We start from the raw sequence: 16,894 nt of genomic DNA on the forward strand, positions 1-16,894 counted from the left end.
CTGTATAGCCGTGAGAAAAGATGTCATAGCTCACAGGGAAGATTTCAAACTGATCCACAGAGACTTGTATCTGATGATATCCAAAAACAGCTGTGGCAGAGGACAGACGGGAGGTAAAAAAACTCCTAGGTAATGAACTGCCTGTCATCTGTGTAGGACATCTCAACTGAAAGCTTATACATTTGCTGCTGTGGAGGCCTATTTTAGGTGAACCTGTTGCTATTCCCTGCATTGGCAAAATATAGGTTTACCTAAACAATAAATAAAATAAAGTCTGGCCGTTGACCTGAACAGAATACACTTTGAAAGCTGCCAACAAAGCTGGATCCCACCTAGATGGCTACACATAGCACACTAACCTTCATATTGGAACACCAATATCAACTCTATGTTGTTCTTTGGTCATTCTTTCCTACTAAAATTACCATCTAATCTTAGTGTTCCTAAGATGCATGAAAGTAAAAAAACATTCAGTCTTTAGAACCTGGTTAATTATGTTGCATAGGGTAAGGTGTACCCACATGTTAGCAGTCAAATTCTGCTGCATTTTGTAGGATCTGTTTTCTGATTTCTTTATGCATTATCTGTTTATTTTCATTAAGGTTCCACCATCAAAGTGCAGTTCTAGTTGTTCTCCAGGATTTATGAAGGTGGCTATTGCTGGAAAGCCCGTCTGCTGTTTCCAGTGCGTACCGTGCCCTCAGGGACAAATCTCGAATGAAACAGGTGCTTTATAAGATTATGTTTGATTGTGTTAGGTTTATACACACAAACTGTGCTTTTTACAATACTGACACTAGCTTTCTTCTCTAGATGCTGTCAATTGCCTCCCTTGCCCCTGGGATATGTGGCCCAATGTCCATCAAGGTGCATGTTTGCCAAGGCCCATTGACTTCCTCTCCTACAGTGAAACAATTGGTATTAGCTTGGCTATCATTGCCATATTTTCCTCTGTTGTCCCACTTGGAATTTTGGGATTGTTCATCCATTATAGGACCACACCAATAGTGCGAGCCAACAACTGGTCTTTAAGCTGTCTTCTACTCATATCTTTGTGCCTCTGCTTTCTTTCATCATTGGCGTATATTGGATACCCACATCTAGATAAGTGCCTTCTCCGCCAGGTTACATTTGGTTTGGCCTTTTCATTGTGTATCTCTTGTGTTCTAGCCAAAACTATTACAGTCGTCGTTGCCTTCAAAGCCACCAAGCCAGGAAGTCAGTTAAGAAAGTTTACTGGTGTACGACTATCCTACACACTCATTGTCCTTTGTTTACTAATCCAAGTATCCATCTGTGTGACTTGGCTTACTTCTTCACCTCCTTTTCCAGAGTTTGACTCTAACACTCAGTCAAAGGTGATTATTTTGAGCTGCAATGAAGGTTCACCTATAGCATTCTGGTTCATGTTAGGATACCTTGGTCTACTAGCCACCATCAGTTTTATTGTTGCATTCTTGGCAAGAAGATTACCTGACAGCTTCAATGAGGCAAAGTTTATTACCTTTAGCATGTTGGCTTTCCTCAGTGTTTGGATATCCTACATCCCAGCCTCTCTCAGCTCGCAAGGGAAGTATACTGTGGCCACAGAGATCTTTGCCATCTTATCTTCTGCCTGGGCTCTTGTGGTTTGTATTTTCCTGCCAAAATGTTTCATCATATTGTTTCGACCAGATATGAACACTAAAGGACTATTGATGAAGAAAACCTGTGGCTAAAAACCAAAAATGTAGGCATGTGTCTTATGCAGGACTACAGTTATGTAATAATAGAACTGTTTATGTTTAGCAAAGTATTTTGTAGTTTCATAACGTTCTGAAGGAATTGTTATTTGTTTCACCATGTTCTTTCTCATACTGATTTTGGAATGGGAAGCTCTGCCTTCATTACAACAACCTAAGCAAGGGGTGTCAAACCTTCTGACCTTCCTGGGCCATATTGGAAGAAGAGGAATAGCTGATGAGCAGAAAAAGTCAGGCAGATCACAAGTTAACAATCACTAATAAAGATAATGGATCTGAGTAATAATTTTCCTTGAACAACCTTCCTTCATTCGCAACTTTTCCTTTTTTGGGGTTCTGTTTTCTTTTGTAATGTGAAGTCATGCTATAATAAAAAAAAAAATATATATAAGGGGATTGGATTTCAACTATATATGTTCTGTGTTGGGAGGTAGAGAAGAGGTCGTGGGCAGGGGGCTATGGATGGTGCAACTGAAATGTGGCAGCACACCCCTACGTACATTGATGTGCCAGTTACTTGTCTGGTGCTATTAGGCGTCCCTGCCTTCGCTGTTGCTGCTGCTGGTGATATTACAAGCGTGGAAGCCCTGGCATCCCTCCAGAGATGCCTGTGCCTTAACTCTCATTGTCGGAAGCCGTGGCTACTATGTTTACACGGCAACCCCGGCATCTCTCCATAGGTGCATAGACCTAGCTTGTCCCTTTTGACTGTGGTTATTTTTATGCTTGCATGGTGTACCTACAGACATGCCCGGGCCACATGCTGAACTCTCTTGGGCCACATGTGGCCTGGGGGCCACAGAAAGGACACCTAAGTAATCTCTATGTTGTAATGGAAAAACCCACAGTGTCTGCATCCCTTTAGAAGTGGAAGAGTCTTATAGAGTAACTCACCAAATAAGAATCTTATCACAGGGGATGTCTAAAAAATGTTATTTGCATCGAACTAGGGTTGACTTCTATGAAAAGCAGGGAGCCAATCACACAAGTAGTAGGATAAGATTTTAGCAGGAAGTTCAGCATATTCAGTTTATACAGAAGGAGTTCCTACATTGCATGGAAATTAATTTTTTTTGCAAAATTTAAAAAAATGTAAGTGCATGTGCAGCCTAAAAGGGAATTTGGATCATATGCAAATTGTAACACCCACCAACCATCAGGTTTCCCATTTTTATTTTTATTTGGTACTACTATGGGGATGATACAAAATGAAAGTATGATGTGACCATAGATTTCCTTTAACATTTTTGACAATGGCTTTCCATTCCTTATTTGACAGTAGTTTGCCTATAAGCCCTAACAGTGGCCAGAATCTAGTGAGTTTGGGTTTCACAAATTTCAAACTGGATTTGCTAAACTCCCCCCTGACTCCATCTCTAAGTGTAGCCTCCGAGAGAAGCAAAAAGCACTTTCTGGTGTATAACACGCACCCCAAGTTTAGGAGGGAAGTTTAAGGAAAAAAACTTTTAGGAGGGAAGTTTAAAGAAAAAAACTCATTTTAGATTCCCATCAATGCAGCCCTATCAGTGTCCATCTTTAGCCTTGCCCATTGTCCATCTTTAGCCTTGCCCAAGTGTCCATCTGCAGCCTTGCCCAAGTATCCATCTGCAGCCTTGCCCAAGTGTCCATCTGCAGCCTTGCCCAGTGTCCATCTGCAGCCTTGCCCAAAATTGCAGCATGAACTTTTAAATTATTGCGCCGCCAAGATAGACAGAGCCGGATGTCTTGTGTATTCGGCTCCTCTCGGCTTGTCTCGCAGTCCCGCCCAGTCCTGTCCCTTAGTCCGGCTCCTATGATGGACACAACACCGGTCCAATGGCGGGACATAAAGGCTAGGAGGAGGGGCTAGGCGTGACTGCGAGCGGAGCCAAGCTTAGCCGAGTACACAGTACACTCAGCTCTGTCTATTTCGGCGGTGCTTGTTCCCTCCTTACCCTTCGAGACAGCGGTTCGGCGTATAACACACTCCCCTGATTTTCCCCTGATTTTAAGGGGGAAAAGTGTGTGTTATATGCCAATAAATACAGTATATACAAAGACAATCTCTGTCGTTCATTGGTTTCTTTCGTAACGCAAGACTTGTGCGAGATCTCAGGAAATCTCGATCGTTCTATTTATATTATAATAATAGAGACCTCTCCATTCCAACTTTGAAGCATATAAATAAAGTTTGTTCATTGTTTAGCAATGGAGAAATGCTTAATCAAGTCTGAAACCCTGAAAGAGAAAATGTTAAATGAAAAGCATGGAAGCAAGCGAAAATACAAAGAAGATTACAATCGCTTCAATCTGATTTGCTCTCAAAAACAGGTACATCCTTCACATTAAATTTTAAATTAAATAGGCGCAGATTCTGGAGGGGGCTACGCTGGGATCCCATGGGGTAGAGAGACTCCTGATTTCTAAAAACATTGACCGTATCCTCTCCTCCCTGTATCTCAGAATATCATGTGAGGGAACTGATGGCAGTACTAGACTGTATGCTAGATGAAAGGAGGACCTGCCTGCCCTCACTGACGATTATTGGAAAGAGGGGGTCCAACAGTACATTCCCCTAATGGTTTCAGCGAAAGACAGATACATCCAACTTAAATTGCTCCACAGGGCCTACTATACGCCACAGAGCCTCTCTAGAATCTACCCGTCTCAATCGGATAGATGCCCCAAATGTAACACTGAGTTGGGCACCTTTCTACATGTGGTTTGGTCCTGCCCTGTTATACAACAATTCTAGTCGCAAGTAGTGGACACAATTAACTTAGTAGGCCGTCTATAGATGGGGATGAACCCAATTACTCTCCTCTTGGGAGTCTGCGATAACATCACACCCAGCACTCATAAGAGGTTATTCGTGTTCTACGCTTCATTATAGTGAACTCCACACTTCCACTCTACAAGCTTACCTACATAAACCGCAAATGACCAAAGAAATTTGGGAAGGTATGGGGGGCATGGATTAAGCAATAGCGTCCTGTGCAATGGGACGATGCTCCTGGTGGTTTCTCCTCCCTTCTGCTCTGTGTCTCCCCTCCCCCTATAGTTTGGGTAGATGAATGTTGGGAAGGATCCGTCCACAAACTTTATACACAGGAACATATCGTAGTGATTAATAACACTACGGAACACTGTAAGCAATGAAGACTTCATTTAAGTGATCTCTGCCCGAGCGGGACCTGGCGGCCCTGCAAAGGAACTACCCGTTCCGGTGGCAACCACGCTCTATTAAATATCTAGGGACTGCAATCCCGAGAGATCTGCAGGACATTTACTCCTTGAACTATAGCCCCTTGTTGACCAACATTAAACGCTCCCTTGACTCCTGGTATAATTTGAAACTTACTTGGTGGGGGAGGATGAACGTCATTAAAATGGACATACTGCCCAAGATTCTGTATCTGTTCCAAACCCTCCCTATACTCCTCCCTCGGGCGTTCTTCCTCTCCCTCCGCTCTGAGATCATCAAATTTGTATGGCTACGCCACCCTCCTCGACTGAAACATAAGGTCCTCTGTGCCCCTAAGCTCCGCGGGGGGACTGGCCTTCCTGACTTTCAACTGTATCACACAGCATCTCTATTATCCAGACTGTTGGAATGGTTCCCGAGACCCCTAACTAAACTCTCAGTGACTATCGAACAAGATATGACCCCTAGGGACCTTAGGGCCCTTCTATGAGGACATCACGCTACGTTCCGCTCGCTTCGTGGGGTCTCCCCTCTGACGGTCGCAGTTCTGACCAAATGGTATACCATATCCAGTACAACAGGCCTGTCCACGGATCCTAGCCCTCTCTCCTCCCTTTTTGACAACCCACTCCTTCCCACTCTCCTCTCGGCTAACCATGTTGGGGCATACCGCAGGGAAGACTGGCCCACGGCTACTCAATTTGTCCACCCTTCCACTGGTCGCTTAAGAGACCTGGCAACATTGTCACTTTTGCCAGGTTTGGATTGGCTCTCTGAGCGATCCATCAACCAATTTTGCAATTCGCTCTTCCTATCCGGTAATACTCATAGACCGCTCACCCTATTTGAGGAACTTTGCACTCTTCCCCGCACCCCGAAACACAGGCTATCTCTTCTCTACAAAGAACTCCAATCTCTCACTTACACCTCACTTCCTACATATACGGACAAGTGGTCCGCTGACGTTGAGACCGAAATTACCCCATCGCATTGGCATACCTCCTTTATCCTTACCCACCAATCCTCTAGGTCAGGATTTACTCAAGAAAAGAATTACAAATTACTGTCACGATGGTACAGAGTTCCAGTCTCGGTACGCAGGATGTTCCCCGGCTCAACGGATGTGTGCTGGCGGTGCCACGGAGCGACAGGTACATTCCTTCATGTCTGGTGGGATTGTTCTAAGGTTCACCCTTTCTGGGATAAGGTCTTTGAAACGTATAATGCTATGTATCAGGATACCATGTCCCCCTCGCCCTTGGTTGCTTTATTGTCCATTATACCGGGCTCCATTAAAAGGCACAAGGCTTGCCTCCTTAGATTCCTCCTCTCTGCTGCCCGCCATAACATCACCCTTTATTGGAAGACAGACCGGGTCCCGTCGGTGGTTGGATGGGTTGAAATTCTTAATGAGATGATGGTCATGGAGGAGTTGCAGGCGAAGGTGGACGACAGATACGACAAGTTCACTGCCCTGTGGTCTATCTGGCGCCATCACTCTGCCTCACCGGGCTTCCTTAGTGGACTCCGATAGGACATTGACCTGTCCTGTATTTTAAATGTTTACCTAGGGCACCTCCCTGGGGGTCGCACGGCTCGCAAGCCTGTGTTCTCGTTTCCCTATGTGCGCCCTCTCCCTGCTGGTCCCCGTTTGTCTTCCCTCTCCACCCATGTGACGACCCATGTTGGGCATTAGGTCCTCATCCCTGGTCTGCCCTGGAGGCTGTAGAATTACTCATAGTGATTTCGGTTTCGGGGTTCCTGTCTCCCTCTCTCCCTCTCCCTTGTCGTCCCCTGTCCCCTCCCCCCCTTTCTTACACCCCCCCTCCCCTCTCCCCCACCTATTGATTCCTTTCTTTGTTTCAACTGGTATTAATCAGCTCTGTTATTCTCGCAGTTCTTTATGCTTTTACACCTGTACCTTACTGTTTGTGTATTTTCGGAAATGTACTACCATTTTGTACTCCTTATTTGCACTGATTTTGTGATAATAAAATATATGTTCAACCTTATTTAAGTGATATCATCATTTTTGTTATACGATTCATGCACAATCTTGTACAAGATATTTTCAGTTTATAGCTATGGCATTACCCACTGTACCTTTGCTGTATAATATGCACAACCGCAGAATCTTTTACTGTATGTATAAACATTTCTCCATTTGGAGGCAAATAAAAACTTTTCTGTTAAAATTTTTTAAATTAAATATATATCTAAAAATAGATATGTTCTTCACCACAAAAATTGTTAAATCTTTTCAGGTGTGCCGTGAAATTTTTTAGCTCTTTTTGGTTCGCCGCAAGACAACAAAGTTTGAGAAACACTGCTCTATGCAGTCTGATTAATAAAGATGTTTAAAGTATATGTGAGCCCTCACCTTGTAAAACAACCCATTTAGTTCAAAATAAAAATGAAAGGCAAAACATTTGTGTGTGTATGTTTACTGTATGCACTATATACAGTATACTGTATATCCTTATAAATAATTTTTTCCTTTTTTTTAGTTATTACATAATCTCAGTTCTCAGCTGCATAAGGGCTTGGAGAGGAGGGGGTGGAGAAACAGCAGGACACTGATCCTTACGGTCAATGACTGTGCAGGGGAGGGACGTGCCAGCACAAGTCTGATCATTGGAGGACAGGAAGGCTATTCTCCCAGCTAAGCCATAATGGATGTGCTCTCATGCTGTCATGCGTGGTCAGTTTGACATAGGAAAGAAGAGTGACAGGCAGGAACACCAGGGATTTCACACAAAGGAAGAAATACAAAGAGAACAGGATACTTTTTAACACAAGTACATGGTATAACAGGCACATATCAGGAATATGAAATGTTGGGGTAACATATTGTTTAGGTGCATCTTTAAAAGTGACTTGTGCCCATTTTTATTCTTCCCGGAGGAAAGAACCAATCTTGAGATGAATGTTCTTGAGTTCTTATTGGCAGGTAAGTGTGGCCTGTTATTCTGCTGGATGTCAATTCATATGGAATCCAGGAATAATTACATTACAGTAACATTAGGTTTACATCTGTATGTAGTTTATTGGAGCAGTTCACGGTAGATCAGTGTTATCATTCACTAAGCAGTTGGCTTCATAGACCCAAAAAGTCCTATTTTAACTGATATTTTGACAAACATCGAGCTAGCTCGCTGACCCCCTCTTGACTTTTTTTCTTTTGGATAGAATGGGAAAATATTAGATTTGACTCCTTTAATTCAGACAGAATTCTCCGTAATGGTAACACATGGGTTCTTCACTCAAAAAAAAAAAAAAAAAAAAAGTAACTTAACTTCTCGTTCACCCCCATATTTGTATTTTTTGCACACATGTTAAATGCACAGTTTAGGCCTGAAGATGACTGTCCATGCCTCAGGTAGATAAGGACTTCTCTTCTCACCTTCGCCTGTTTTTCCTTATTTCCTTATCTGTATAATTGTTCTGCCTAAGTAGCTCAGAAAGCTTTGAAGTCAACATTGAGTATGGCCCAAACAAAGGTCTGAACGGAGGCAGATGTATTCTCCACAAGCTCTGATTCTGGTTGCAGAGATCCATTGGGTTCCAGCAAAATATGCTGTAAGTAGATTTAACTACATTATTCTCCTTGCCTAATCCCAAAAGAAAGTGCTAACTACTGCACCATGAGATTATGACCTCTTCTCTTTTTTTTTAAATCAAATAAGTTTTTATTGTAAAACACTTATGGTACAAACCAAACATAGGAGTAAAGTACAGTCTTACAGTAGCATTGGTTTTTACATCCAAAAGTATACAGAGAATATAGAAATACAAATAGGTTCGGTTTGAAAACTGTTGAGACATGGAAAATATCAATAAAACCAAAAAATAAAGAAGAAAGGAGGTAGAGAAAAAGAAAAAAGGAACCAAAAGTAAAAACAAAAGTATCGTTCTCTCATAGACCACTCCGCATCAGGAAACAGCCGCATAGGTATCTTACATATATACTACGGCCCACCGCCCAGCACACAGTCCCGTTGGTGTCTCCCTACACCCCGTACAATTACCGGATAAGGGAGAGACATAGAGTTAGACCCATCCTGGAAACATGACCATTTATGTACCTCCATATACCGGTCCTAGGACCTTCAGTTAACCCTGTAAAAGTCTGTCCTGTATAAGTTGGTGGGGAGCTAGTCCCGGGACCTCAAGCCACCCCCCCCCACATGGCATTAAATTTGTGCGGTGCGTTTCTGTGTTGGTATGTTATCTTTTCTCTGATCAGCATCTGGTTCACCTGTTCTATCCATTGCTGCCTGGTGGGAACCCTGTGGGTCATCCATAGTCTCGCTATCAATTTTCTAGCTACATATAGTAACCTGATAATGGCTGTATGGGCCGAGGGTGTCAATGATTCCTCATCTAGGGCCCCCAGCAGGCAGACCAACGGACACCGCGGGATAGCAACAGAGAACACTGAGGATATAGTGTCAAAAATTCCCGCCCAATATCGTTTTAGTTTCGGGCACCTCCAGAACATGTGCATAAGATCCCCATGGTCCCGCATACATTTAGGGCAAAGGGGAGACCCTCTAACACCCCAACTGTGCAGTTTAACTGGAGTTCTATAGGTCCTATGTAGTAAATATAGGTGGGAGAGCCTATGGGAGGCCGATACCGACACCAACGGAGCGGAGGACAAGCAGAGGTTCCAGGTCTCCGCGTCCATGGGCCCCAGGTCCGCCTCCCACCTCTGCCGACATGGAAGACGTGCCGGGTCCTGCACCGCGTCAAGAAGCATAGCGTACCCCCTAGAGATCATGCCTTTACGGTCAATCTGCATAAATATCTCCTTCACCACAGGATGGTCTGTTAGGGAGAGCTGCACACTCCGTGCCTGTGTCTGCAACGCATGACGTAACTGTAAATATTTAAAGAAATCCCTACGAGGGATGTCAAACTCCGCTTGTATTTCCATAAAGGACTTCAGTACCCGTCCACTATACAGTTGCGAGAGATACTGAAGACCACTCCCACTCCAGTTACCAAATCCCTTGAGCTTAAAAAGTTCACCATAATTAGCGTTCCGCCAAATAGGGGTGAGGGCAAGGAAGCCACGTATTCGTAGCAGTTTTTTAACATGAGACCACAGTGTATTCAGCAGTATAACAGTCGGGGAACCCCTGTCCATATGAGGGAAGCCTGCCTCTAATCTAGACAATGCTGTGTCCGAGGTGACCGTGTCAGCCAGTATCCTTCGGATCGGGTCCAATGGGTCATCCAACCCCCACCCACCCAGGTGTTGGAGCTGCGAAGCAAAAAAATACATCCTAGCGTGTGGAAGTGCCAACCCCCCTTCGTCCTTATTATATTGCAAGGTAAGTAAACTAAGTCTGGCCGTCTTTCTACACCATATTAATTCCCTAAACTGAGAGTCAATTTTATCGAACCAGCGTTTCGGGATCCAGGTCGGGGAGTTATGACAAATATAGAGCAACTGCGGGGCCCACACCATTTTAATGAGGTTTACCCTGCCCACCACCGATAACGGTAGTTTACACCAGATCTTACATTTATCTCTGAACTTAAGTAACAATGGCATAAGATTCAGTTTGGCATATTCCGTCACCTCGGGGGATATCTGCACCCCCAAATACTTAAAGGATGTAACCGTCTGGATCATGTTTGCACAAGGGGGTAAGGGAGCCGTTAGAGGGGACAAGGGCATCAGTACAGATTTGTCCCAGTTAATCTTAAAACCTGACAATGTACCAAATAGGGTAATCAGGTTCATGGTGGCCGTAAGGGAGCCCTGGGTGTCCCCCAGGTATATAAGCGTGTCATCAGCGTAGAGCGATACCACATCCATTCCAGTGGGCCTGCAGAAACCCACAATATCCTGAGCCGATCTCATTCTGGCTGCAAGTGGTTCAAGCGCCATGGCAAAGAGCAGGGGCGACAGAGGGCACCCCTGTCTCGTGCCTCTGTGCAGCACGAATGGGTCGGAGAGCTCCGCATTAGCTCTGATTCTAGCCGTAGGCTTGGCATATAACAGTCGGACCCAACTAATAAATGTGCTGCCCAGCCCCATCCGCTCCATCACTTTCCACAGATAAGGCCACTCAACACTATCAAAGGCCTTAGCCGCGTCCAGCGAGAGGATGGCCTGATTACCGGGGTTATCCACAGGAACCTGTAGGTTCAAGAATAAACGGCGAATATTTAGGGCAGTGGAACGTGAGGGAATGAATCCTGATTGATCCCTATGGATCAGTTTGTGTATTACCAGAGATAATCTCGTTGCCAAGACCCGAGCTAATAGTTTAACGTCTGTCGTGAGCAAGGAGATTGGCCTATATGCGTCCGGTGATGTTGCTACCTTACCCGGTTTCAGAAGTACAATTATGATTGCTTCATTCATAGAGGCAGGTAGGACCCCCGTCTCTAGGGCGTTGTTAAACACTGTTAAAAGGGTTGGCAAAAGAACCCCGGCATAATGCTTGTATACCTCGGATGGGAGACCATCCGCCCCCGGAGCTTTGTTATTATGAGAGTGTTCCAGTGCAGAAGCCAATTCCTCCTCCGTTAAGGGGGCGTTCAACAGCTCTCCGTCCGACGCAGACAGGCATGGAATATCACACCCATTTAAAAAGTCCCCAATCTCCCCATCACTGGGCTGCACCTTAGAGGAGTACAGGTCTGCATAGAAGGATCGAAATACCCGCAAGATCCCAGGGGTGTCCGAATGGGTCACTCCCTGCGAATCGCACAGTGAGTGAGTCATAGGCGCGGAACCCTGGGTCCTCGCCAGCAGAGCCAGCATATGGCCCGTCGATTCCCCCTCCTCAAAGTGTGTTTGTTGGAGGAAAAACCTTTTATTTTCTGCCAGTTGTAAAGTTACTTGTCTAGACATAGATTGCGCTCCCAACCAAGCCCTCTTAGTGTCCTCCGAGGGGTTGTCAACATAGGCCTGCTCCGACTCTCTAAGTGCTCTACCGACCTCCATTTCCCAAGCTTTAGTGTTCCGTTTTATATCAGTTATAGTAGTGATAAATTGTCCCCTAAGGAAGGCCTTAGTTGCATCCCAGACTACATCTATAGCTGCCGAGCCTAAATTGTCCTGCAGGAAAAGTTTAAGAGCACTTGTAATGGGGTCAGGCTGCGGGAATAATGCAAGCCAAAAGGGGTTAAGCTTCCAACTCCTAGGTGCGTGGTCAGTAGATAGGGACATCTCAATCCACAAAGAAGAGTGGTCGGATATATGTCTAACCCCATAACCAGAATCTCTAATTAGGGGGAGGAGGGCGGAGTTTCCCAGTCCCAGGTCTATTCTGGACAAGCTCCCAAACGCTGGAGAGCAACAGGAATATAAACGGGAGTAGGGGTGGGCTTTCCGCCAGACATCCACCAGCCCGAGTTCAGCTAACAGAGCTGCAAAAGGAGTATCGCCATTAGGGCGTGAGGGGACTACCGGAGGAGTTGGAATCTTATCCCACAGACCGTTGACATAGTTGTTAAAATCACCCATCGCCAACAGGGGTATGCCAGGGAACTGTGCCATAAACCCAGCTAGGCGCCTAAGAATCTCTGCCGAATACGGCGGCGGGATATAAACATTGGCAATAATGCATTGTATAGTAGCAAGCTTACACAGCAAAAAAATGTACCTCCCCCCCGGATTAATAACCTGTTGGGAGCAGGAGAAGCGTGCATGCTGTTTAATTAGGATACTCACTCCTCTTGCATAGGCAGAGTATGTGGAATGGTATTGGTGGATATACTGTCTAGATCCCAGGCTAGGAGTACCAGCAGGAGCAAAATGTGTCTCCTGCAGACACACAATGTCAGCCTTCATATCTTTAAGGTGCCTAAGCACCGCCAGCCTCTTCACCGGACTGCCTAGTCCCCTAACATTCCAAGAAAGAAATCTAATCTTAGCCATCAGAAATACAAAACATAAGTGCAAGTAGGAGTAACCATAATAACAGTCGTAAACCACCAGGGAGGAAGAAGGCAATTAACACACATTTATCAGCGACTAGCGACTAGCGACTGGGAAGTCGCATCACCTGAGATGTCCCAAGACTGGAGAGAAAAAAGTCCGACAGGAGCTGTCGCAGCTAGGAAGAGGCGCCCAGATGGGTGCAGACAGGCCGGAAAATAGTCCTTGTCCGTTGCGATCCTGAGAGAGAAAAAATGAATCAAAAATAAAAAGAAAGGAAAAACAGTTAAACAGCAAAAAACCGTAGCGTCTTCTGTATTAAAGCCCATGGGGCTCACACACGGGGAAGATAGCAGAATAATAGGCCCCATCCGAAACTTGGGGGCTGGGGGAAGGCCATGGAAACACCCAGAGAGGACTCTCCCAGATGACAAGCGGGGTTTCACATATGCAGACATGTTGTAGTTCTAGTAGGGTTACAGTGGAACCACAAACCTCAGCCTTCTGCCGGTCTTGTAAAAGTGGAAGTCCAGTCAGCCTGTTTAGATGTGCCGTTAGCGTGGAGGAGATCTTTGAAGTTTGGCGGCTTTGAGTGCGTTGTACTCCTGGTCAAGCCACTGTGCTGCCGCCGCGGGGCGATCAAAAAAGTGCGTTGAACCCAGTGCCGTAACTCTGAGTCTGGCTGGATATAGCATTCCATATTGAACGTTAAGGTCCCGAAGGCGTCTCTTAACTTCAAGAAATGTTGCACGCTTTTTCTGGAGCTCTGCTGAAAAATCCGGAAATAGTGAAATCCTGGAATTCTCAATCTCCATCTTGTCCGACAACCCCCGCGCTTTAGAAAGAATGGTGTCTCTGTCTTTATAGTTGAGGAGTTTAAACAAGAAGGGCCTGGGACGATTGCCCGGAGGTAGGGGGCGAGACGGCACCCGGTGGGCACGTTCCACTGCAAAAAGCGGTGACAAGGCTTCTTTACCAAAGGTGGCAAGCAACCAATTTTCAATAAAGTTTACCGGGTTTTTACCCTCAACACGTTCCGGAATCCCCACAGCGCGAATATTATTGCGTCTCATGCGATTTTCCATCTCATCAAGTCGCATAGCGTGCTGTTCAGTAAGATGGCAATTATATTTTAGATCCCTTTGCATGGGGGCCAGGTCATCCTCTACTGTGCTCAGTCTGCCTTCCAATGCAGCTGTTCTCTCCCTGAGCCTTTGCATGTCATGGCGGACAAACGTTATTTCAGCTTTAACCCCTTTAATGTCCTCAGAGAGGGCTGCAATAGAGTGATTACAGGAGGTGACAGCAGTGAATATGTCCCTTAGTGTAGGCTCATTTTCCAGCGCTGGGGAGGGGATGGTCTGTGTTTCAGGCCTAACACTGTCCCTGGGTGTACTCACTGTTTGCCATGCTGCAGACAATCCATCCTCATCCTCCAAGGGAACTGTGTCATCCGCCTCAGGAGAGCCTCCAGGGGTAGCTTGAGGAGAGGACTGGCCCGCCAGGGCATCCTTGTATGATTTACCGCCATAGAGAAGCTTCTGTGCTGCTTCCTTGTATTGGTCTTTGGCTGCGCGCCGCGCACCGGCGCCATCTTGGCCTGGGGGGTCCGTCAGCCCCTTCCCTCCGGTATGGCGTCTGGACATCACAGCGAGGGTCCCGGGATGTACCGCGGTGGTCCGGGATGCTTCACCTAGCGTGGCAGGAGGTAGGGGCCCCGAAAACGGCGTTTCAGGGCAGACTGGAAGGATGGAATCACGGATGGCCGGCGGAGCTCAAGGTAAGCACGTCTTCCTACATTCGCCGCTAAGCCACGCTATGACCTCTTCTCTTGCATTTTCTCTCTTTCTTTTGGAAATGCACAGATCATCTCGGTGCCTTGTAGCATATACAAGAAAGTAGGTAATCTCAGTAGCTGAGAGATTTTGTTTCCAGGGTAGCCCTTGACTAACGTTTCTGTCTTCAAGAGCTTAGACAGCTGAAGAATCTTCAGCATCCAGCACACCTCCAAGAGTGTCGGAGGCCTGGTCTCAGCCAACTATGCAAGTTAAATAGGAGTCTTCATATGCAGTATATTTTGTAAAGCATGCAAAGGACCTGATTTTTTTTTTTAATTTTCACTATAATTCATTAGCAAAGAAAATATTTTGCCTATCATCTAGCATAAACTACATCACATCCCCATTGAGAATTATTGAAAAAATTATAGAAGGTAAATAGGATTTTTAAGGCGCCAAATTAGAACAAAATTATTTTATAAAAATGTAAATGTATTCAAAAAATAAAAACAGGACATACAATGAGTAAATGTCGATAATACAGTACTAATACACGTGCTAACAAATTTTTGGACTAATATTGATGTCTTTATAAACACATATTATTTCCAGTACCTACGCTTTCTTCAGAGCCTCTAGACTTCTCCCAGACCAAGATTGGGCTTAACAAATGAAATCGCTCATTTCCTAAAGCCTACAGTCACTGCAATTGTCCTGGAGGACAATTAAGACCGCAATACAATGAGAAAGGGTGCTCCGATTTTTCATCATTCTTATATGTTTCTACATCGATCCAACTGCATGGGTCTAGGCCCATACTCCTATTGTTTGAAATGTGAACATTTGGATGCAGATATGTACCATGCTTGTCCTAAGATCAAACTATTTTGTACAGCTGTGGTACGATATCCTACCTTCACGTCTAGTCAACTACTTGCCCTTAGCACCATTCTTTGTATAAGCAAGCAACCGTAAATTGTGTGTTTTCTTAGTCAAATTTTGTGGCCTTTATTTCGTAATTTGCCCCATGAGTGTATACTTACATCATTTCTCTTGGCTAAATGTTGTGGCCTTACAAATGTCATGTGCAATCTCACTTACTGAATTAAAAAATAATGTTGGCCTTCACATCACTTCTGTATTTTGGGGAATAATTTAGTTTATGTCATAGTGAAATTTACCAGAATATGAGAGGTATACCATTTGAAATCCTTGCAATCCCTATATTCTTGTTCCTCAGCACAAGGCCCCATGCTGAAGATACATTCGTAAACCTCTTTTCTTGAGTGGCACCAGCCACAGACTACGCCGCGGCGGGTTACTTACCTGGCTGTCACCCCCTGCTCTAGTCCCCAATAATGATCAGCAACTAATCAGAATGGTTCCCAATCATGGGATCAGATATGACAAAAACAATCACATATAGTCTGGTGGCTTAACTGACAGAATAAGCCTTTAGCCTTCCAATTGCAGTGATCTTCTTTTCAATATTGTAAGTGTCAGATACAATCACAGTATGCTGTTTAATACAGTATTTGTCAGATATAATTACAGTATACAAAGTTAATCAAAAATTTTTTTTTGGTAGCGTAGGGTTTTTATTAAAAGGGCCTTATATAACCTTATATGCAAAATGTGGATTAACCACTTCTTGCTGGCCTATAGCAAAATGACGGTGGGCGGTGGTTCAGTTATCCTGACTGGATGGCATATGACATCTTTCAGGATAACAGCCAGAGAGCACCTGTGGGTGCGTGCAGCGCGGCAATCAGTGGTGTGGTGTGTCAGTCTTACACACTGCAACACCAATCTCGTTAAAGAGTGTCTGACGGGGGGCGTGACCGGAAGTCGACCCGGATGGCAGCCTAAGTCTCCTGCTCTCCCACCAGCCTCAGCTACATCGCACCAAAGGGGAGAATCCAGCTCCATCCGATGGGGAAATCTAGGGCCACACGGTCCTCCAGCTCCAAGGGACCTCCCGCACCGTCGCTGGGCACTGCCACGGACCTCCGGTCCTTTTTTTCCACAACGGAGCTCCCGACCGCCAGGCCTCCCAAAATGGCGCCGGCGGCTGCAGCCGCGCCGGCGCGGGCTCCTTCTCCAGCCTGCAGGGCCCATCCGCACATCCAGCACGGACCGAGGGATCGAGGACCACCGCAGACGACGTCCCCGGGCCCGGAGGCCTTCGGTGCGGTGAGTCAAACCCCGGTCCCGCCCGCCTCCGAGGCCGCCCAGCTAGGCCTGCGGCCTACCACGCCGCCGCCAGGGCACAAGACCAGGCCCTCCC

General features: G+C 45.6%; 1 protein-coding gene across 1 annotated transcript; it reads left to right on the forward strand.

Moving 5' to 3' along the window:
* The first annotated feature begins 845 nt into the window (after positions 1 to 845).
* Positions 846 to 2,488, forward strand: LOC143962352 (vomeronasal type-2 receptor 26-like). The gene has a single exon (XM_077471648.1). The coding sequence runs from the start codon at positions 846 to 848 to the stop codon at positions 1,716 to 1,718; it is 873 nt and encodes a 290-aa protein (XP_077327774.1). The 3' UTR covers positions 1,719 to 2,488.
* The last annotated feature ends 14,406 nt before the right edge of the window (positions 2,489 to 16,894 follow it).

Source organism: Lithobates pipiens, unplaced genomic scaffold (genome assembly GCF_037356315.1).
Source record: "Lithobates pipiens isolate NorthernLeopardFrog02 unplaced genomic scaffold, aLitPip1_a1.2 Scaffold_8, whole genome shotgun sequence".
Lineage (NCBI taxonomy): Eukaryota > Metazoa > Chordata > Amphibia > Anura > Ranidae > Lithobates > Lithobates pipiens.

Excerpts from the sequence above, each read along its gene's own strand:
- LOC143962352 (XM_077471648.1), top strand. The coding sequence starts at position 846 with ATGTGGCCCAATGTCCATCAAGGTGCATGTTTGCCAAGGCCCATTGAC.